Source organism: Marmota marmota, unplaced genomic scaffold (genome assembly GCF_001458135.2).
Source record: "Marmota marmota marmota unplaced genomic scaffold, marMar, whole genome shotgun sequence".
Classification (NCBI taxonomy): Eukaryota; Metazoa; Chordata; class Mammalia; order Rodentia; family Sciuridae; genus Marmota; species Marmota marmota.
In genome coordinates this window covers 22,409,080-22,431,865 of record NW_026000221.1, presented here as the reverse complement: position 1 = coordinate 22,431,865, position 22,786 = coordinate 22,409,080, and the positions used below count along the sequence as shown (strand labels likewise).

General features: G+C 49.0%; 1 protein-coding gene across 6 annotated transcripts in view; it reads right to left on the bottom strand.

Moving 5' to 3' along the window:
- Positions 1–395: 395 nt before the first annotated feature.
- The window catches only part of LOC107144854 (liver carboxylesterase 1-like), a 24,584-nt gene continuing 2,193 nt past the window's right edge, over positions 396–22,786 (bottom strand). Inside the window, exons 2-16 of one of the 6 annotated variants that reach the window (XM_048792163.1) lie at positions 21,386–21,590; positions 18,910–19,054; positions 16,484–16,617; positions 14,158–14,311; positions 12,519–12,623; positions 11,707–11,811; positions 10,153–10,161; positions 9,952–10,056; positions 9,340–9,378; positions 7,244–7,384; positions 5,859–5,942; positions 5,480–5,627; positions 3,005–3,136; positions 2,012–2,084; positions 396–1,738 (exon numbers count right to left, since the gene is read on the bottom strand). In XM_048792163.1, the coding sequence (XP_048648120.1) occupies positions 1,555–1,738; positions 2,012–2,084; positions 3,005–3,136; positions 5,480–5,627; positions 5,859–5,942; positions 7,244–7,384; positions 9,340–9,378; positions 9,952–10,056; positions 10,153–10,161; positions 11,707–11,811; positions 12,519–12,623; positions 14,158–14,311; positions 16,484–16,617; positions 18,910–19,054; positions 21,386–21,590 (1,763 nt within the window). In that variant the 3' untranslated portion in view covers positions 396–1,554. Of the gene's footprint in view, positions 1,739–2,011; positions 2,085–3,004; positions 3,137–5,479; positions 5,628–5,858; positions 5,943–7,243; positions 7,385–9,339; positions 9,379–9,951; positions 10,057–10,152; positions 10,162–11,706; positions 11,812–12,518; positions 12,624–14,157; positions 14,312–16,483; positions 16,618–18,909; positions 19,055–21,385; positions 21,594–22,786 lie in introns of all 6 variants that reach the window. The other 5 variants (XM_048792162.1, XM_015488716.2, XM_015488715.2 and 2 more) reach the window with 5 other exon arrangements.

Sequence of the window (22,786 nt, the reverse complement as noted above, 5' to 3'; positions counted from 1 at the left end):
CTGTATGTGGCTAGGGGAGGGGGCCATCATGAGCCTAGTGAGGTTTGCATCTTCCACTGGCATCAGAGGAAAAAGCACCAGACTTGCTTATCAGCTTTTCCAGATAAGGGGCAAGATGGGTGCGGGAGGGGCGAGGCTTCTAAGCTGGATACTGGGAAGTCCCGTATCCAGGAGTGGAGTGGGCTCCTCATTATTCACCTCCGAGTTGGTCTTGCTTTGTTTTTAATATTTTATTTTTTAGTTGTAGTTGGACACAATACCTTTGTTTTATTTATTTCATGTGGTGCTGAGGATCGAACCCAGTGCCTCACACATGCTAGGCACACGCTCTACCACTGAGCCACAACTCCAGCCCCTTGCTTTTTGAATCCCATCTGAGAATCTCTTTTCATTGATGAGTTTGAATCATTTTTATTTAATAGAATTATTAAACGGTTGGATGGAAATCAGGCATCTTGGATGGAAACTGGTTCACCTGTTCCTTTTTTCCTGTTGGCTTGTTTTGAGGTTGAAAAGGTTTTATGATCCCATTTAATCTCCACGATTGGATTATTACACAGATCTCTTCAGAAATGTTCAGTGTTTGAATAATCATATTAAAATATATATCTTCAAATAATATAATAGTCCCATGAGGTTTTAGATACCTTTTTGCAACGTCAGGTCTTAAATTGTTATGTCCCATCTTTTATGCGATGGCTGGGGTGTTTGCTGGCCCTGGACACCTGCCCTCTCTCTGCACTTCTGTCTGGGGCTTGGGACCTTATGTCTGCTGGCCCAGTGCCCTGTGGCTCTTGTGTCTTGTTCTAGCCTCGGTCTAAGGGGGACCCTGTGTTCCTCAGTCTTGGAGATATGATCTTCTCCATGATGCTGCCCATCTCCAGCACAAAAAGTCGCTAACGATCTTTTCCTTGGTCTCAGTAGGTGCTCACCGGGGCCCTGAGGGAGATCAGGTTCACTGCTTTTTCCCAGTGGCTGTAGGATTTTGTTCCTTTGTGGTAAAGGGTCTGAGTAGGGCTCTGTCCCTGCACCCCCGGAGACAGGCTTTCTCCAGCCTTTCCACCTGCCTCCAATATCTCCCGTGAGCACCCGAGAGATGTCCAGGGATCAGAGTCTACGTGGGTGTGAGCTCCCCCTGGGGCTGTGGTTCCCAGCGAGTTTACACTCGCATCCTGGCCCACACAGGGCTTGTGGCACTGTCCTGAATGCTCTCCGCACACCTCTGATGACACCTTCCACCGGCATGTGAGCCACGGTCCAGGAGGACCTCTCCTCCGGCAGATTTCAGGCTTTCGTTCATCAGATCTCTCTGCAGGGGCAGCTTCCTGGAACCACCTCTCTCTTCATCCTTCTCTCCCTGGGAGGATGGACTCACCTCCAGCCCAAGACGCAGACGCTGATGTGGTCTCCAGAAAATCATTGATTCTCCAAGTTGAGGCCACAGTGCAAACCTTCCCCACCCAGGCCTCTGCCACCCCACCCCGCGGTTCCCCAGCCTCCACGTTAGGACTCCTCTGTGGCCTGCGCACCCCTGTCCTCTGGCTCAGCCTCCTGTCACAGTTCCCCATGTTCTCTCTGGGGAGGTTGCCTTGAGGCCTCCCTGGCCCTGAGCTCAGTCCAGAAAGCCACTTCCTTGTCTTTCAGCCGCGTGGCTGCCTGCGTGGTGGCGCCAATCTGCAGGTACCCTTCCTCCTGCTCGTACTCTGGCCAGAGGGGCAGCCCGGCTCCATTGGGGTTCCTGGGAACACAATCAAACAGAAAGTCCACAGATCCACTCGTGAGCCCCGCATGTCTTGAGACTGACAGGATTCCCTGGTTTATCTCTTCCACAAGGCCCATCCCTATGCAGCGTCGGGGAGCTGTCCCTATCCTGGGGCACCCTGTATGTTCTCAGAGGACTGTAGTCACAGGTAGGGGGTTGTCACTCACACTTTGACCCCTGCACAATGGGTAGGCCCCACCATGTGCCACCCATCCACCCACGCTGCTCCCTCTTTGCCACCAGCCTCACCCATGGCGAGCAAAGTTGGCCCAGAATCTCATCACCATCCTGCTGAGCTTGGTCTCCTCTTCTGAGGCGCCCCCTGTTGGGGAAGAAGGAAAAAACACTTTGCTGCTCAAAGTGGGCTGTGGGCCAGCAGCAGCAGCAGCAGCAGCTGGGAGCTTGTGGACAGCAGACTCTTGGCCCTGACTCCACACCGACTGGTCCAGGTCTGCCTATTACGAAGAGCCTGTCCCTTGGTGTGCACTTTCAGCTTGAGAACAGCTGGTCGAGGACCGCACTGGGCATGCAGTCCATCCATAAGCCGACTGCCTTTGTCTTCTGGGCCCACCTGCCCTGGCCCTCCCCACTCAGGGTCCTAAGGCCACACACAGGGTTCCCTCTACTTGGTGGGACTGCTGACTCTTGGGCCTTTTCTTAATCTCCTACATGCATCCACATTTTCAGAGAGTCTGAAAAATATCAGACAAGCCACCATCCTAAGATGTCTCCCAAGTGGGGGTCGCCTGGCATGTCACAAACAGCCATGAGGTGAGTCATATAAGTCATCTGCAACTGCTGAGTTAACATATCAAAGATACTGTGAATGCTTTTCTTGAAGTATTATGTTATTAAAAATTCCAGATAAAATATATGAATTATAATTATATAGACAGATATATGTGACATTCGGGTCAAGGTTAGCACCTAATCTAACTTCCCCTCATTGTTGTATTCTGCTGTTAGTAGAAAATCCCTCAGTGGCAAGCAGTGGCCCCCAAGCAGGGCTCTGCAGGTGACCCTCACTCTCAGGTCAGGACTCTGAGACTCTGTGCCTCGAGGACCATCACGAGTACACATCCCCCTTCTTGCAGGTGAGAGCAGAGGCCTGCCCAGCGCTGCTCAGTCCTGTTACAGTGAGTCAGGAAATTCACAGTCAGAGAACAGGGGACACTTGCTCAAGGCCAGGAAAGCAAGACTGGAACCCAGGCCCCCTAACTAGCAGCCAGCAAAGGCTGTTACCTTTTAAAAATGGGGCTCCAAATACCGAGAAGAGCTCATCCCCGTGGTCTCCTGTCACTGTGCTGGGTCTCACGTCTGATAAGCAGCTCGGGCTGTACTCAAACTCATACATGTAGGTGGGGGCTCCGGCATCTGAGAAGACACGGATGTGCGCACAGGTCACATCACCAGACACGCAGCTGGATGGTCTCAAGGTCTCTGGCTGTGCAGGAAACCCCTGGGTGTCAGCCTGGGACAGGCCAGAGTTCCTGGAGAGCCCAGGGACTAGCTTAGGGCTGCAGAGCTGCTTAAAGTGAAATTGGGATTTGAGCCAGATATTTATTGAAGCACAGAATGAAGGAATTAAACAAATCAAATAAATACATGGAACATGTTTCATTGAGATCACACTAGAGCTCTTTCTCTTCAAAAATCTCTACAACCTGATAGGCGCCTCCTATTCCTCTGATTTTGAGCATTTCTGAGGTTCTCTCCCATTCAGAGAAGGGAGGGGCAAATCCAAGCTGCTTGTCTGCAAATGAGGATGTTTACAGATAAGTGTGTCCACAGACAGATCCATCTGCCTCTCGGGTTTCAAGAAAACACAAATCTCCTGGATTCATATTCCGGTGACCTTGCATGTCCTGCTTCCTGATTGGCCTGGGGACTGTGAGGTCATTAGGGTGATACAGTGATGCCCACCACAGAAGGGGCACAGGAGGTCAGAGTGCCTGTCCTCACCTCTCTTCCCCCCCCTTCCTGCCAGGCTCTCTATGCACCAAACCCTGCTGTTCAAGCCGCAAGAAGAGGCCACCTTTTCTGTCAACTAGCTCATCCAACCCATCAAGCCCTGCCCTTCTGGGACTAACTCAGGGACCCCCATACCGGGGACCTCACCATTTTTCATCAGTCATAATGTTCACATAGGGAGACTCTAGGAGGGGAAGGGTCAGACCCCAATACAGGCTGGTGGAGAAATCTCCCCATGGGTACATACAGTAGGAAAGTTGAAAAATGCAGAATAAGGAGAGAAAAAAAAAAACAGCACTCAGAGAAAGCTTCTTCAACATTTTAGCAAATATGATTTTTAGGTCTATAAAATTGGCATAATATCCTATGCTACTTTGGGATGTAGGATAATCATCACTTCCCACCATCAGACATTTACCCACAAAGCATTTGACAATATATGGCATCACCACAGGAGAACAAGGAGGAATTCACTGAATCGTCCCTCCCAGCCTATGCAGACTGCACCTTGGCTCTTTGAGAAGTGGCACTTGGGAGTCTGTGACTCGAATCTACTCATTAACATCTGCTTCCCAGTCAGGCAGAACTCAGAGGGTTTAACCTTGCCTCTGCCATCCAACCAGTTTAGACAGGAGCTCAGAACCCACTCAGAGAGGAAGGAACTCTTGTGAACCAGAGAACTTAGTTTAATCAGCAAGTGGCCAAAGTAACTTTGTATAACTTCCTATCCCCATAAACGTACGTAAATACAGTTTGTTCATGTAACCGTTGTAAGTTGAGTGAGTGTTATAGCTCTCAGAATATCTTATTTTTCTCTACTCACTGTGCTTTTTCTCCTTACCTGTAGTTGTTAGCAGGTAACTACAACAGCGACAGCTAAAACAGGAGAATAGCTCAGCTGGTTTTCGACATGCTTAGAGAGCCCTGAATTTTAAAACTCTTTTAGCACGTTGTGGAGAGAGGTCTGGGCCAAATAATGATTTCCCAGCTTGAGGCTAGATTAATGAGGACTGGTCACAAAGCCTGCGAGGCTTTCTAAAGGTACCTGGAATACGAAACACCTCCCGCCCAGGTGAGTTCACCTATCTGTGAGCGTAAGAAGGCCCTCCAACCACCCCGCCTTGGGTCCTTGTTGGAAGGTCCTGTAAAGACCTCAGTCAGGCCCCCAGCTGGCCCACACCGGCACACAGCAAGAAAGACAAACCAGCATGGACTCGGAAACTGCCCCCTGCCCCGTCTGTGTGCCTCCTGCTGCCCTGTCCTTGTCCCCTCCTGATCCTGTACTGAATCCTACCCTTACCCACCTGCACTAGTTAACAACTTTAGAGCAAGCTTTGACCTTGAAAAACTTCCCCAGACCCATCTTCCAATACTTGCCTTCTGGTCCCAGGACCCAGGGAAGGAGCCTTGGAGCAGAGGCTGTCTGTGCCTCACTCATGTCCCCTGGGTCTGGGCAGGCCACCCTGACGGCCTCCTCCACCCTCTATAGCTCTTTGCTCAAGCTTTTGTCTGGTCACTAAAATCTACTTTGCCCACGTTTGTAGCAGGTCAAAATGCCGCAAAATAAACCATCCCAGGGAACAGCCTTCAACCGGGGACCAGACCCCTCCCCAGGCTACACGGAATCAGACATGGAGCCCTGGCCCTTGGCAGTTTCCACATCTGTCTATGCTGAGAGAAGGGCCAGTCGGACACCTCAGCTGGTGGGTGTGAGGTCCTCTCCCAGATGCAACCTCTGGGACTCACCTCTGTGGTCACGGGCCACAATCACAGATGGGACACCAAAAAGCACGTCTCCCATCAAGTCCAGGAACAGGTCTTTCTTTTTGACAGGGTCGTCTGTCCCTCCTAAATATTTCTCAGTGGCCACTGGAGTCAGTTCCTTAGAGAGGTTCTGAAGTCATGAAGAAAGAGACCCCCCCCCCATCTGAGAGCCATGCAGAGGCTCCCTGGATGTGACACTCCGGGACCCTGTGCAAATCCTACCTGGGGTGGCGGGGAGGGAAAGGAGGGGAAATGGGGCTGGAACCGGGGTCTCAGGGTTTTTTCCTGCTATTGAGTTGGTCGGTGACTTGGGGGAGCCCCAGCCCTTCTTGGTTTCTCAACTAATTCCCTAGGCTCTTACGACAAGTGGGAAGGACTTCCACAGGAGGGACGTGGCCGTCTGCTGGTCCAGTTTGCCTTCAGAGAGCGGGTAGCCCAACAATACCTGTTAAAGAGAAGACAGGATTGAACATCCGAAAACCACCAGGAACCAACAGGAAGAACCAAATGAGCCGGCCGGGACACAAAGGCAGAGAGAAGGTCCTTTTGGGGTCCCTATGTTCCCTATGTTTTGGGGTCGTTCATGAATTTGAAAAAAAAATCAATGAAACAAAAGGAGTTATATACAGAAACTCAGGGACTAAAAAGAGGAAGTCTTAAATAACCATATTTGTCATGCCGAGAGACACCATGGTCATCTAGGAAGGGAGGAAATTGAGGCCAAGGTAGGGTTGAAGTGAACGGCTCAGGGAGCGAGGGTACATCCCCCACATACTCAATAACTAAGGAAGCCAAACTCCACTGTGATGGTTTGTCCATTTGGCAGAACCTCTGAAATCCTTCTGATGAGCAGTGTAGACCTCTCAGCATGAAAAATAACCCCACCCAACCTCTGCACTCCTTGACCCAACTCCAACATGGCTTCTAGAGGTTTGAGGTCATGACCCCAGGACCCGGTGGTGTCTGCCTGTGATAAAGGTCTAAGTTCTGTGGAGGCCTTACTTCAACGAACTCCTGTGCTTCCTCCCATGAAGTCTGCTTCTCCCACAGCTGATCATGGACCAAGAATTCCCATGGTCTGACCTTATGGATTCACCCCTCACACCCACAATGCCTCCCGGGGCATACCCCATCCTTGAGACCTCTCCAGCTTTTGCTGTCCGGTGATCGGAGTTCAGGTCATGCTTGATCTTTTCCCTGTTGCTATTGTATTACTGAAGAAAACTTGTCCTGTTCCTTTAACTAGTGGTCAGCTTTGAGAGAAAATAATATCTTCTTTCCTTTTTATTTTATTTATTTTTTTTCTTCTTCCCTTTTACAAGACAGGAACAACTTTTCTGAATCTCTCCAATGAAGTGCCTGAGGATCGTGTGGGGATCTGTGGGGCCCAAGGTGGAAGCCACTGCGTGTTGGATCTAATTCCTCTGAACTTTTCAGCTCCTTCCTCCCTCTAGAAATACTCGCTTTTCCCACTTTCACAGTTATTCTCCAGGTAGGCCCTCCCTGCCTGTACATTTCAGGATTCTTTAATAGAAAAATAATTAATGGGTGTTTGGGGAAAGGGGTTCCCAGGGTCACTCTACTCAGGAGAGAGTTTGGTCATCCTGGAGAAGGTCTCCAAGAAAATGTCTGCTGGTCCCAGTGGAACCCAGAGGAGTTGGAGATGGAGAAATGGGAGCCGAGAGGGAGGGAAGCCCGTGAGCCTATGTGGGGGTGCATCTGTCTCAGGGGCCTGCATGCCCTCACCAGCGGAATGATCCAGCCAAACTCTTGCTTGTTGATTCCCACCATGTAGGGGACAGTGTTGAAATTCTTTTCAGCCAAAATCTCTTCAGGTGTCTTGGGCAGCAACACTCCGTCAACCACAGTGAGCAGGGATGGTTGGTCCTAGGGAAAACAGTGGCACACTGTGTCATCACCCCACCCCGGGAGACACCCAGGGCTCCCTCTCTGCCTGTTGGAGGGCTTGGCCAGCACAAAGACCCCTGTGGCTTGGACAGTGCTCCCAGAATCTCAGGGTCCTAACAAGGAGGTCTAAGTCTGCGAGACACAGAGGAAAGAAGTTTGGGGAGGTAGCGGAGATAAGATGATGGCGGCTGATCTTCAACTAAATTAAAATGCATACCATGTGTGTTATATATTTGAATTTGTAGCAGACACTCTTATATGCATGTATATTTATTTACCTGTGAAGGTCCAGCAAATGCTGAATGAGTGAAAACTGAGCCCTGGCCGCGGGGGAATTGTAGAGTTAGGCTCTCTGAGCCTCTAATGGAATGTTTTCGTATTTCTTGTTTTCTGTGTGAGATCCTGTCTAAAGGCAGGTTACATAACAAGCATTTCTTATAAAGAACTTGTTATGTGTGTTGTTTATTCATAATGAAGCGCCAGCTGGGGAGGACCCATTATTGTCCCAACCCTGGGTAACAATATTGGAAATGTCTTTGGCTTCGGCCACACAACAGTGCACTAGGGATTTCAGAACTTCATCATCTCACGAAGGCACACGTTCAGCTGTTTCTCCATCTTTCCACAGCTCTCCAGAGGGGACTCCACCACGCAGAGGCAGACCCCCCCTCTTCCTCTGAACTCACAGCCAAGACCAGCATAACTCAAGCCAGAATGAAGCTCTCGGAGACTTCTGTCTTCTCCACAAGGAGAAGGCCTCTTTGTGCTTAGGAATACCAGACAGCACTTCCTGACTGTATTCGAGAAGAGCTTTCAACAGGGAATCCATCAGCACAGGGCAAGAAGGTGAAAAGGTGGCATCCAAGCCACCGCACAAAGGACCCTTGGTAGCACAAGAGATGGAGCAAGAAGAGCATTTGTTCATGGGACCTCAGAGGAGAATGTGGGCTTCATGAGACTCAGACTTGTGCATCTGGGGCACGTGACCATGAGTGTGTCACAAGCATTGATTTAAGGGTAACAAACATGTTAGCTAGTAAATGGACTCAGGAATACAGAATCTGTGATTAGGGAGGGTCTACTGCATCTGTCTGTCTGTCTGTCTGTCTATCTATCTGTCCAGCTGTCACCTGGTTTAAGCTTGTGCTCATATAGGGAAATCACTAGCCTTGAGGGTATACTGAGCTCATCCCTCGAGGGGCCTAAGCTGAGACTGGATTCCGTTTTTGAGAGGGAAAAATATCAAACCCAGGGCCAAGTCCTACTCCGAAAGGCTGACAGCACAGAGCAGAATCCAGAAGGCAGGAAGGTCCTGCAGTTCCAAGACCTGGGAAGCCAGTAAGAGGAGCAGCTCACGGGAAAGAAGACACTCGCAGGGACCTTGAGCAGGCGCTGGCCTCGGCAGTGGCCTTCAGAGTGAATGCTGTGACAGGGGCAATGGTATGAGCCCAGGGCAGAGGGGATCAGGGCTAGTCCTAGGAAGGTCCCAGAGCCCTGGGCTTGGAGGAATGCCTCCCAGCAAGGACAAGGTACAGTTGTGTGGTGGAGCATGCTTCCCGAACGACACTGGGCACATAGTGGGCCACCCGGGACACGTAAGGGAGCTGACTCACTGGAGACAAGGTGATCGGCCTTGTAAGCAAGGACAGGTTTTAAGCAGGAGATGTAAACACAAAGGGGAAAGCTTGGCCCAGGGGACACAGAGGAGCTGACTGGGAGCACTGGACTGGGAGTCAGGGGAGTGGGTTTCAGTCCTGCCTCTGGTCCACCTGGCTGTGTCACCCTGGCAAATGACCTCCCCTCTCTGGGCCTCAGCAATACACACACAAGGAGGGACTGTGATTCCACAAAGGAGAATTCTTCCATTCATCGTGAATTGGAGCTTAAAGACCTTAAGACTCAAAACCTGTAATCAAGAAGCTGAAAGCCCTTACTTCTCCAGGATCTCCTTGGAGAATAAGACCAGGACGTTTCTATGAAGATAAAGACAGGGGATGTGGGTGATAAGCCTTCTTGCATAGAAACGGATCCTTTGACCGGTGCCCCGTAGCTATCAGGCTCTCCCACCTGGTGCCTCCTTGGCTGGACCCAGAGGAACAGGGCTCCCCTGGGCAGGAGCAGAGGGTAGAGTTGTAGGATGGGGGAGGGGCAGGCAGCAGCCTGGGCAGGAGAGACCTGGGCCCCAGAGTCAGGGCCCTGGAGCCCTGGGGAGGACCCTGCTGTCAGTGCTGCCCTCCTCTCCCACTTACTCCCTCTGGTAACCACCCCCACATTTCCTCTGGGGAAAGGGACATCATGGTGCCTGGGGTGATGGGCTGTGGCATCTCCCAGGAGATGGAGCAGGAGGTGGGATGGACGATGTGAGAAAGACACTTCCTCCTCTCTCCCCCCCTTCCCTGCTCCCACCTCATGGGTTCAGGAAATCATGTGTGACCTAGAATGTTCCATGTCCCTGCATACAGCTACTATTGCAAGGATGGGTGAAAGCCAGTGTCAGTCCAACAGAACAGACCCAAGTCTATCACTGCATAGCTAATGTCACCCACCTTTGGCAAATGATTGGAACAGATGGTTTCTGAGCAGAGAGCATGCAAGTCTAGACTGCGGTTGTCTTTGTTTTCCCCAGGGGACAAATCTTCAGGAAGAAGCCACTAGATTGGAAGCTGAGGGGTAGACTCAGGTTGATTCTTCAGGGCCCCTGGCCCCAGCCACGCCCTACACCATCTGCCCATGAACTTTTCACTTACCTGGGGATTCTGTGACAATACAGTGTTTTTACTGTTCAAAGAACCTTGAAATGAATTTTCACATCTCCCATTAGAAAAACACCCAAACTCACCAAAACACATTCCACCCCCACACTTTGCTTTGCCACGTGTTCACCAAGGTTACAGTGACTGCTTGGTACACGTCGGGTAGCAGGTCTGACCTTACGTAGGAAAGGACTCCTAGGAATCCTTCCATCATGAATTGTAGCTCCACCAGCCAAGAGTATGGTGTGGGTGTGTGCATGTGTGTGTGTGCACATGTGTGTGTGTGTGGGTGGGTGTGTGTGACTGTGCACATGTGTATGCACCAAGGACAGTCCATAATCGTGGGAATACTTCCACAAAAACTCAGAAAATCTCAATGGGAAGTCCTGGAATCTTAGGTACTTTGGTCATATAAACGGGGTCCTCTTGTGCCACACAGAGATTGACTGAGTATTTGTCTCTTTCTGGGTATTATAAGACAGCTGTGTCTTTATTCTTGGAACACCTTGATCATCTTATTTGATCATGATGAACCAGGACCCAAGCCCCAAGGCCACACTGGACTCAACCCACGGAATCATAAGCAGAACACAGTGTGGGTGGCCTGCCCTGTGGGCTCCAAATGGCTTCTAGTGTTCAAGGTCAAGAGAGAGAGGCCAGCAGTCACTTGAGCCCACATTAAACTTTCCTCACTGAGGGAGTTGTTCCCATGGGTCCCGCAGGCTGCTTTTGTTGTTTTTCTGGCTAAACTTCCCTATGATGAGAAACTGCCGTGACCATCCATCAATTATGTAATGTCACCCTCCCAGAAAAGCATCCCTGATGACTATAATGAATGTGTCCCTTCTCTGTTCTCCTACCACAATTAACTCACCATACATGTATGTGGCTGTTTCTCCTTGGAGAGCCCTTCGTGAGAAGATACTTTGTTCAATTTATGTCTGGATTTTCTGCCATGACACCACCGTTCCATATTCTTAGAATGGATAGACACGTGGATGGATAGATGGATGGATGGACAGATGGGTGGAGTTGGCCATTACTAGTTACTATGGATAAAACTGCATGAATATGTGAATAAAGAGATGATTACTAATAGTAATGAGTGGATCATTGATTTTGGAGGACTGGGTGACAAAGCATAGATATATGATGGGTGAACAACTCATGAATGATGGACAGATTGAAAATAGATGAATGAAAAATTATAGATGGATTGACAGCTAGACTGATAAAAGGATGTGAATGAATTGGATGGATGAATAGATGGAAGATAAATGAGAAGATACATAAATGCCTATCTTAAAATTTTAATTGAGTCATAGTCTCAGAAAAATCTAGAGAACGTGGCTATTAACATCATAACTTAGAGAGCTTCTAAACAACCAAGATAAATTGTGACACTTTCCTAAAAACTTTGCACTTAATATCCCAGCCCCCAAATCATTCAGGATGGCAGTTACATGGGATAGTTTGATTCAGGAGGGCCGAATCCATGAAACCTGGGATCAAGTGCATAGGCTGGGGCTACTGAAATGAGGCACATACCATTTTTACTGTCATCTCCAAGAGCTCCTCCTCGGTCTTCTGGCGCATGCAGTGAACCATGACTGCCGACGTGGTGGTTTTACACCCAGCAGCAATAGCAATTTGCTACACAGATCACAGGCAATTAGCATAGTTTAAGAGAAATGACCCTTCTCTCTATTAATATGGGAAGAAGTGTTGTATCTCGTGGCCAACTTCTGAGGGCAGTAGGCGGGCAGCAGAAGACACGTTAGACCACCAGGTGCGGGTTCTGGGTTGCACAGGGTGTGTGGCCTCTCTTACTAACTGGAATTGTGGCATGAACTAGCTTGTCTCCATTAAAATGATGCAGTGTTCCTCCCCAGCATCATAAATACATAATAAGTAATCTGGGTACGGTGTTCTCAAAGTTGAATTCAAGAGAGGCTCTTTGGAGTCAGGGTTAAGAGCTTCCAAATCCTTCTCCTCCCCTGACTCGCTATTTGGTCTGCAGCAAGCCACTCAATCAAGATGTGCCTTGGTTGCCCCACGTGATGAGGATAATGATTACCCTCTTCTTAGAGGAAGAATCAGTGAGGTACTGAGAGGTGCACCATATCTCCCCCACACTAGAACCTGTGCAGAGGGAAGGAGAACTGGATAAGATCATGCGCACCGCACACTTCAGAAAGCTTGGAACACAGGTTAAGTGGGAGCCCCAAGGAGACCTTTCTGCCCAGCCCTCCTCCCTTCAGTGATCCTGGAGCACCTCTTCTGAATCCCACAAGAAGAAAGTGCCCCAAAGACGGCAGAGCAGAGGAAATACTACGGGAGTTGTTCAGGTCAAGACCTACCTTAGCCACGGGCTTGATGTTCTTCTTGACCAAAGCAGCAGTGAGGACAACTCCACTCTCAGAAATGGCCCTGTGGAAGAGGTTCTTGGCCAGGGGAGATAACACCTGCAGGGACGTGGGGAGGAGGAGAGTCTATGCTCATGGGGAGGGGTCAGCCACTCCTGCTTTCAGGTCCTCTCAACCTGCTCCTGTGCTCTGGCCATTCACGTGAAGAGTTTGGGGTCAGTGGACAGGAGACCTCCTTCCCTGTCCTGGCCTGTCCTGGCTACAAATTCTCCCCCATCGAAGTCACAAATTACGTTTTGGAATATCCATTACTCAGAATTTATTCTGAGAAATGTGATAACAGGGGGCCAGAAAAAATTCTAAAAAAGTCCATGCTGCTTATAATAGTAAATCTTTGAAACAACTTAAGTCCTGATATGGGATTTGATGAATATTTTTTCATTCTTACCATGGAATACTGGACAATTATTAAAGATAATGTTATGTAAGGAGGTTTAACATTTAATAAAACTCTAATGTTATACTACAATATAACAGAAAGATGGGGTTTTTTTTTTTTTTTTTGTAAAAATTTACCCAACACATACATAGATGACAGAGAAGTGCGGTGGCGTGGAGTGGATGATTAATAGATAGATAAAACTGTGGAAAAAAGACTAGAGAAGTTCATGACCACTATTCACAGTCACTGTCTCTGGGCTGGGGCACTATGAAGACTTCTTCTTCTTTGGACTTTTGTATATTTTTCCATTTATTCTTTTTTAAAATATTTTTTTAGTTGTAGTTGGACACAATATCTTTATTTATTTTTATGTGGTGCTGAAGATCTAACCCAGTGCCTCTTTCTTTACTTTAAAAATATGAGCATTTTCCTCTGAGTAGTCAACGATGAAACCGACGACACATGCTTCAAGAATACAGCAATTAGGCTGACCCCCTGCTCAACTCTGAGGTCATCGTCGGGATTATTCGGGTCCCCAGCACCTTCTAGAACTTCCCTCAGCATCTCCCAGCCCTGTTCCTCACACCAGTAAGACATCTCATGCCCCAGGATGTGTCTGTGATTCACGTCCCATGTGCCACCTGTCCCCCATTCCACTTTCCCTCCCTGCTCTCCGTCCACCTCCCCAGCCCGACTTGTCCCGTGGTCCCAGGGAAAGCATCCTTCTCTCTAGGCACGATCACCTCAGGGAGGCCCCTGCTGATCACATTGATGATCACATTCCCTCAAAGCAGTGATCTGCCTTGGAGCCAAACAATAACCTCTTATCCAAATCACGTCCTTGCCTGTTCTCATTGTCACTTGTACTCACCCATACTGACCAAGAAAGTGGGGTAACTTCAAAGTTAAAATGATAAGGTAGGAAAAAGGGAATATCATAGGGGTAGGAACAAAACCATTGTTACAGGCAACTGGAGAAGCTATAACCCCAGAACATGAAGTCGAGCCCTGGAGACCACGGAGAGTTTATGCCTTGACCCTTCACCATCTAATACTGCTCAGTGAGCAGAGTCATCCCTGGATCCTCGTCTCCCAGGTAAATGTGCCTGTGGCTGAATTGGCTGGTCTCCAAGAGGTTCCATCATCAGCCTCATCAAGCCTGGGGGTGGGGCAGGTGTCAAGAGCACTTACAAGAATAGACACGCTTTGTCCTCCTGCTGACTCTCCAAAGATGGTCACAGAGCCCGGGTTCCCTCCAAAGTTGGCAATGTTGTCCTGGACCCAGCGCAGAGCAGCCACCTGGTCCAGGTGGCCCCAGTTCCCCAGGCAGTGCTCATCCCCAGTGCTGGAAGAGAACAGGGTGGGGTGGGGACCCAGATGTCATGGTAGGGTTCTCAGGTCCAGTGATGGGCTGGGGGCCCTCACTCAACCTTCCAGAATAAAGTTAGACTCTGCATCCCTGACACAGGAATCTTCTCCTGCCACTCATTCCTGCAGCACTGTTCCATGTGGGGTCTGCGTTCATTCTTCCAGAAAGGATTCCTTAGCAGCTACTATGTGTCCAACACTGGTCTAGGAGCTAGAGCATATGTGGGAACAAAATAGGCAAAATCTGACTGCACTCAGATCACTCCACAGATCACAAGCAAACAGATGGGAAGAGAATGTCAGTCAATGAAAGTGATTTGAGGAAGAATAAAAATGGGTAAAAGAAGAGGCAGAAGACCTTTGCCTCTGGAGCCCGCCATTTTTGCAATCCCTCTCTAAACTCCCCCTCCTATCTCTGAAGGTCTGGTTTACTCTGCTGCATTATCTGTCACCCTGTTGTCCTATGGGTGCTGGAAGATCATAATTAGAATACTCAACACTCTGAAAGCCAGTAAATGTATTTTCAGTTACAAGTGACTCTCGTTCCCCCTCAAAATGCTGTAAGCAATTCATCAAAACACTGTGATACACTGAGTGGGTCTTTTTCAAGGAGATATTCTCCTGGCTTGGGACACATAGTAAAATGAAAGAAGCCTACTAAAGAGTACTCCCACAACAGTGGGAGAAACCCCTTCCACCAGATAGGAAAATCTCAATATAAAAAGTACAGAAAACAAGGGAACACAACACCTTCAAATGGCGATCACGCCCCAACAACTGAATCCACAAATATCAAAGCGGCTGAAATCCTGGTCGAAGAATCAAAGAAGTTGACAGTTAAAATGAGCAACAAACTAAAAGATCTAAGGAATGAACTAACTGAGAAATTACAGGAGGTGAAAGATCATTTCAATGAAAAGATGAAGATTCTGAGAAAAAAACAATCAGAAGTCTTGGGAATGAAAGACTCAATAAATCACATAAAAACAGACTATGCTTAGAATATTCAAGAAACCTGTGACTACACTCAGAGACCAACACAAGAATCCCTGGGATGGAAGAGGGCTCTGAGATACAAGGTAGAGGTATGGATAATTTGTTTTGTTGTTGTTACCAGGGATTGAACATAGGGGTGCTTAACCGCTGAGCAACATTCCCAGCCTTTTTTGTTGTTATTGTTTTGTTTTAACTTATTTTTATGTTTTCTTTTGAGATAGGATCTCATTAAGTTGCTTAGGGCCTCAATAAATTACTAAAGCTGGCTTTGAACTTGTGATCCTCCTGCCTTAGCCTCCCAAGCACTGGGATTACAGGTGTGTGTGACCGTACCTGGTTGGATAAACTTTTCAGTGAAATATAATCAGAAAATTTTCCAAACTTTGGGAAAGAAATAGATATGTAAATATAGGAAGTATTCAAAACCCCAAATAAACAAGATAAAAAAAAACCCTCCCTGTGACACATTATAATTAAAACACTGAACACAGAGAACAAAGGATATTAAATGCTTCCAGAGAAAAATGTCAGTTCACATTTAGGGGTAAGCCAAAAAGAACAGACTCTAAAAGCCAGGAGGACTTAGAATAAGGTATTCTGAGTCCTGAAAGAAAATAACTACCAACCATGATTGCTGTATCAAGCAAAGCTATCCTTCAAGTGTCTTTGCTTTGGTGACTGCAATGGTTTAATGTAGTTTGTCTCCCAAGGGCTCATGTGCTGTGGTGTTGGTCCATGACGTGGAGGTATTAAGAGGGGATAGAACCTGTAAGATGTCAGGTCTAGCAGAAGGCAATTAGGTCATTGGGGTTCAGCCCTTAAGGGATTAATGTAGAGCTCATGGAACGCTGGTTAGTTCTAGCCAAGGCCAAGGATGTTGAGCTCTCCCCAGTACTGACATCACCCGCAGACCTGGACCATTCAACCAGCTGGAAATAAGCAAAGAGTAGCATTGTACTTCAGCTAAAGGACACTTTCCAGAGGCCCAACTGATGGAGCCACCCCATCTGGGACTGAGCGAAATAAATTTCTTTATAATTTGATTTATGACTTTTTCTTTCTATTTATCCAGCCTTGGGCACTTGGTCATATCCATTGGAAACAGGCCAATGCAGGGGGGCTCATGTGCAGGGAGGAGAGTCCAACGCCTTACCTGAAGAACCCCCAGATGCCCAGGCGGTACTGAATGGTCACCACCACCACGTTCTCATGGGCAGCGAGGGCCAGTCCATCATAGGTGGATGCCCCGCCCACCACCAGGCCACCTCCATGGATCCACACCATCACCTGGGTAAAACAGATGCAGCCACACTAATCATAGACAGCAGGATAGAGAAGGATGTCTGGTTTCATTGTGGATATCTTGGCTGTGAATCAAGGTGGCCATTAGCAGAAGTCTCCCCAGTGCTCAGTATGATTGTAAAAGACAGCATCTCTTCTCCATTCTCCCAGCTGGGTGCCACTCAGGGCACCTGCCTCATCCTCCTAGGGCCTTTAAATCTGAGAACATCATCACGGGAACAGCAAAGGCCAAGGACACTGTGTTCTTTCCAACATTCCTACGGTCCTCACTCCTGGAACATTCAACCAGCTGGAGATAAGCGAGGGGCAGCTCTTGTACTTCAACGCTAACTCCCATGAGGACAACTTCCCTGAGCAGGAATGACAGTCTCAAGAGTCACACGTGGCCCTTTGATGCCACTACCTAACAGCCTCCTCAGCCTGCTCTGAATGTCCAGATGCTACCTGCCCTCCTAAGCCTAGCTCATGACCCACTCCTCCAGGAAGTCTTCAATCATTGAACCAACATCATCTGGAAGCCCACTTCGTTCCAGGGACTAGGAGGACAATTGAGCATGAGAGTGGATATCACAATTCAAAAGTCATGGCTCTTGTTTGAGAAAGCTCACGTAGTAGGGAAGAAATGGGAGTGGATGAAATAATTTGTAATAATATCGCTAATAAAAACCAAGAACTCAACAGAAACTATGTACTGAGAACTCTTTTAAGCATTAAAAGCAACGTAGTCATTTCACAGGAAAATAGAGCATCCACGAACCCAAGAACTTGCAATTAATTTAATAAGTGACAGAAGTAAGATTGGACCCAGGCTGTCTGGTAACAGGGCCCACGTGCTGAGCTGCCCGACTCCCTGCAGCCCACTGGACAGCACAGTGAGCCAGCCCTTAGGGCAGGAGGAAGGTCCCGCTGCAGCTCTGACCTGTGTTCCAGGAGGCTCGCTCTGTGCACTCAGCCAGCCCTGAGATGAAGCCCGACCGCCATCATTAGACACTCACACGGGATTCTTCCCACAAGAGGAAGCAGAGGCTGAGGAGGTTGAGGACTTGCCCAAGACTCTCAGCCAGGCCAAGGCAGACCCAGGATCCAAACCCAGACCCTGGAGATCTAGACCCTGTGTCCACAGCTGGGGGTCTCCTGCCTCCAGGCTCCCAGAGCCCTGTTTCTCCTGCACCTCTGATTCCTGCTGTCCACGGGGGTGGGGGGCTGAGTTGGGGTCACCTGAGTGAAGGTGAGCTCAAGGACAGGTCAGCACAGACAGGCTGGAGAGGCCAGGACGTGTGTGACGCAGATGGCAAGACCTGGAGGGCAGGGGCTGCGGGGGAAGGCGCCATGTCCCTGCTCCCCCTAAGCCTAGAGGTCAGCTGGGCAGATGGGTCGCCGAGCACACAACAGCAGGATGAGCAGATGAAGGAGGGAACTCGTCCTCACTTCATCATACGTACAAAGCACAGGGTGTTGGGACTGGACCACCTTGCAGCCCAAGCTTACACCCCTTCCCACCCCCTGGGTGGCCTTCCAGGTGTTCCTGGCGGGGTGCTGACATGCCTCCCTCTGCCACCCCAGGTGTGGCCTCTTTTCCCCTCAGGTGCTCTTCTCCCTGCGCCTGGCAGCCCGCCCCACCTCTGCTCTTCCCTTTGATGGGGAAATGCTGTGGGCCTCAGCCTGCGCCCAGGGCAGTCAGGCAGGGAGAGGGGCTCCAGGAGCATCCCAGATATTTGGCCAAAGGCAAGGAAAGGGAAAGGACGTGGGGCTTCCAGGGGACCGTGGAAGGGGTCACAGGTGGTGTGCTGAAGAAAAGTGACACACGTGCTCCACTTCCTAGTCTGTGCTCAGGGATGTTGGGTGACAGATGAGAAGACCTGAGCTCCCGTCCTGTCCCTTTCTCCATCTCGGTTTCTCAACCTATAAAGGAAGGGCGAATTTTCTCTAATTTTTTTTCAGCTCTTCTTTATTTGAAATTATGTCTTAGCTTCTCTGAGAATCAAAGCCTTAATTTAGTAACTAAGAGTAATCTTTTTTGTCCCTCTTTTATGTGAAAGAACTTGAAAAATATTAAGATGTGCATTCCTGATGTACAGCAATCTCCCCCAGATGCGTGAGGTCACTAGTGGAAACTGAGAGAAGAGAAACACATATTTCCTGTGGAAAAAGGGACCCCTGGGCCCCGAGTCATCCTGGTCTTAGTGCCCCTGCTCCAGCGGCCTTCTGCCCCTTCCTCTGCACGGCTGGCTCCCTGACGTTGGAGCTCAAGGTTTGACAAGTGGGGCCCGCGCTCACCGGCAGGCTGCTTCTCCTGGTCAGGTCTGCGGGAGTGTAAATGTTCAGGTAGAGGCAGTCTTCAGAGAACTGGAGGGGAATGTTCTCCTTCCTGTTGGTAAAGAGCTCTGAGAGGACCTGCCCCATCTCGACATCTTGGGAGCACCTGGGAAGGGAAAGAAGAGCTTTGAAGGTCCACCTGATGGAAGCTCAGGGTGTCACCTGGGGCCAGACCTGACACTGGGTGTGATAAGGCTCTCAGTGGAGATTTCATGGTGAGACTCGAGATGCCAGCATGGGTGGGAGGCTCTCTGAGGGTCCTGCTGGGAGGCCCCGTCCTGTAGAGTGAGAAGGACTTGGAACGTCTTCCCTTTCTGGATACTTAGGGATGCCCTAGGCCAAGGAAGGGAGGATGCCCATCCACTGACAAGAGATGACATTTCCAGGACTGGGCCCTGTTCCCTGCGGGGCTTTGTGTCGTGGGCTGCGGCATACCTGTCCACCTGGTAGGTATGTCTCGTCTGTGGGAGACTTCCTCCCACCAGACCCTCAATGACAGATGCTCAGCCCGCAGCAGGTGGGGTGTCACCAATACGAGACCACCCCAGAAGAACTGCATTCTAGCCCTGCCACTGATGTGACCTTGGGTGAATTCCTTCCTGCTCTGGGCTTTAATCTCGCTGGTCTCAGTGAGGGGAGTCTTTCCTAAGGGTCCTGCAGCCCCGACATTCTAAGATTCCATCAGCTAGCTATCCCATTGGCTACCCCGGTCAGAGGTCTCCCAAACCCAATACAGAGAGGAAGTGGTCAAATTTGCTGAGTTCTCCCAGTTGCCAGGCACTGATTTAAATTCTCCTGTACTGACTCCTTCAAGCCCGAGATCTTCCAGGCATAAGTTCTATGATTATCTCCATTTTGAAGGTCAAAAAACCAAGGCCCAAAGAGGGTAGAGACCGTTTTCAAAGGTCACATAACCAGGAACGTCCATGCTATATAGTGCTCATATTTCCAAGTATATTATAAACAATATTTCCCAATCTCAAAAGACCAGAAGACCCTGGTATGCAGAAGAGATCCCTGAGAATATCAGGTTGCGGGAGGACACAGATGTCCACTAACAGAAGTGGACCCAGCAAAGCTCACTTCCAAATTTCCATTCTGGGGAATTTTTCTTAGATTATTCATCTCCAGGAACCATGAATGTGTGTAATGATCCAGCTAAAGCCTGTTAACCATAGTCATTTATGATGCCGAGAATATAAAAACTATCTTAATGAACCCAAATAAGAGATGAAGTCCATAAATGACTTTTTTTTTTGTACCAGGGATTGAACCCAGGATACTTAATCACTGAGTTACATCCCCAGTGCTTTTTAAATTTTTATTTTGAGACAAGGTCTTGCTAATTCGCTGAGGCTGGCTTTGAACTTGCAGCCCTCCTGCCTCAGCCTCCCAAGCCATGCATGACCATCAATTACTTTTTAATACCTCATTCCATGTGACAATTAAGTCTCGGACTGGGATATGAAATGGAATAAAGATGACACGGGGATCAATGGGCAAGGTGCTCACCCAAACTCTGTCTGCTGTCTGTCCATTCCCAAGGGAGCAGAGGACAGCAGGTCAAAGTCTGGAAATGTGACTTCCAGTGTTAATGGCAGTTCCCAGTAGAATTGCATGTGATTTTAGTTCTTCTGTTAAATTTGCTTCTCAGCATTTCCTAATTTTTCTGCTTATCAGGAGGTAAAAACAGTGAATGCCATTTCTTAAAGAAAGGAAAGAATGCAGCCAGAAGTGGGATCCCGGACATCAGAAGTACCTTGCCGAGGAGATGAATCATGAAATGACATACGTAGGTGTGGGAAGTGCTCTGGGGGTGGCCAGGAGGCTGACTGGAAACTGGGGCTTCTGTGCCCAGGTTGCCAGGGGACTGGGCACCACCTTTGCTGTGCCCGGGACTAGGTATGTAGACACACCTGGGAGTTGAGATAAGGTGAAGTCAACCTTCCAGGGCACCCCTCACTTCTCTATCACACTCCTGAATCACACCAAGGTGCACGTGAACACACACACACACACACACACACATACACACACACAGAAGAAATAAGATATCTACTCCTTACCTCCATCACTGGCTCAACTAATTTTCCCTCAGGGCACTAATCGCATTCTAATAGATCACATAATTCATTTATCATCTTTCATGTTGTTCATGATGTCTCTCATCCCTGATGGAAGAAGCCCCAGGAAGGCAGAGATCTTTGTTTTGTTCACTAATGGATTCTAGGAACCCACAACATGCCCGACATTCAATAGGTGCCCAAGAACTAGGTGCTGAACAAAGGGCTCTAGACACCCCTGAGAGGTCCAGAAGGCCTCAGGACTCTGCAGTGTTCTAGAAGGTTCCAGAAGAAAGCAGAGCCAAGCCCAGGATGGCCTCCACCCCTCCTGCAGCACCGAGGGACAAACCCCCCTGGGACAGGCCACCACTTACATAGGAGGGTAGGAGGTGGTGTTCTTCACAGATCTCCAGGGCTCTGCCGGCTGTGGTGGAGCAAACCTCAGGGGCCCAAGAGGGGGCTTGGCAAAGGGGATGCCCAGGAAGACGGCCACGGGCTGCGCAGATCCTTCCAGGCTGACGTACCGCCCCAGGACTTTGCCGTGCACCGTGTCCACCACGGGGGGCGAGGACGGGTGTCCTGCTGGACATGGGGAGCAAATGAGGACATTAGAGGGGAAAGGCCAGACCTGGGTTCCAGGTGGGGTTGGCCACATTCTAGGCATGTGACACTGAATAAGTGACCTAAACCCTCTGGATCTTAGATTCCTTTTATGTAAAATAGAGATGAGGAAACTGTCCAACCTAATTAAAAGTCATTGAAACTGACCAGAAACCTCTACCCAGAAGACCCTTACCATAATGAAGCAAAACCCCCCACCATGTTTGTAACATGTAAGTTCCTCTTCTTGTCAGAAAGCTTTTTACACAGTATATGAGCAAAAACTTCTGCAAAGGGCATTGAGATCTGACTAGTCTAAAAAAATGAAACAGAGAGCACTTGTCATGTAAACCTTCAAATCCCTCCTCCCACTGGGTATTAAGTTCAAAGAATTTCCAGATTCTTCTTCCAGAGGAGAATATTTTAGGTGCTAGCCCCCCTGGACCCTGCAGCCGATAAACCTGTTTCTTGAAAATTTCTTGGGTGCCCAGCCTTATTTGTCCCACATGGTCATAAGACCCTGAGGTCACCAGGCATAAACTAAACTAAACTAAAATAATGAATATCAAGAGGAATAGCCCAAACCACTGGAAACTCGTGGATACGTAACCAGGTCCACGCTTCGTGTGATTAAGAGCAACCTCAAGCTTGCTTCCTTTGGCGTGTGGTTAATGATTATCAATGCCCCAAGCTGTCCTTCCATGGAAGCTTATGCATTGGGATACAGGAATTACAGGTTTCTTTCTTCTTGGTGCATGCTCACATTTCTGCACTGAAGATAGATCCCAGTTTTTAGACTTAGAAAAAATTTTATAAAGAAATATGGGGATGTATATGAATATTGAAGGAGGACCTGGGAGCTGATCAGATTATGGGGCAGTGGAAGGGGAAGAAGACCAAAGAGCAGGCGTGTAAACCTGTCTCTGTGTTAGGCAGGGTCCCTGAGGAGGTCAGTGAGATGTCCTGGCAAGAGGCCACGGGCCCAGGGCACCTCCAGACAGGAAGGAAGTTGGTGAGGGGGCAGAGAATGGTCCTCCTGAGGGTGAGGGTGCACACCACGGGTGCATGTGACCTCACTGCAGAGGCCGGGGTGAGAGGAGAGTAGGAGCTGAGAAGGGAGCTCAGAAGCAGCTTCAGCTGAGATTGGGAGCACCCTCTAGAGTGGGGGGTGGGGG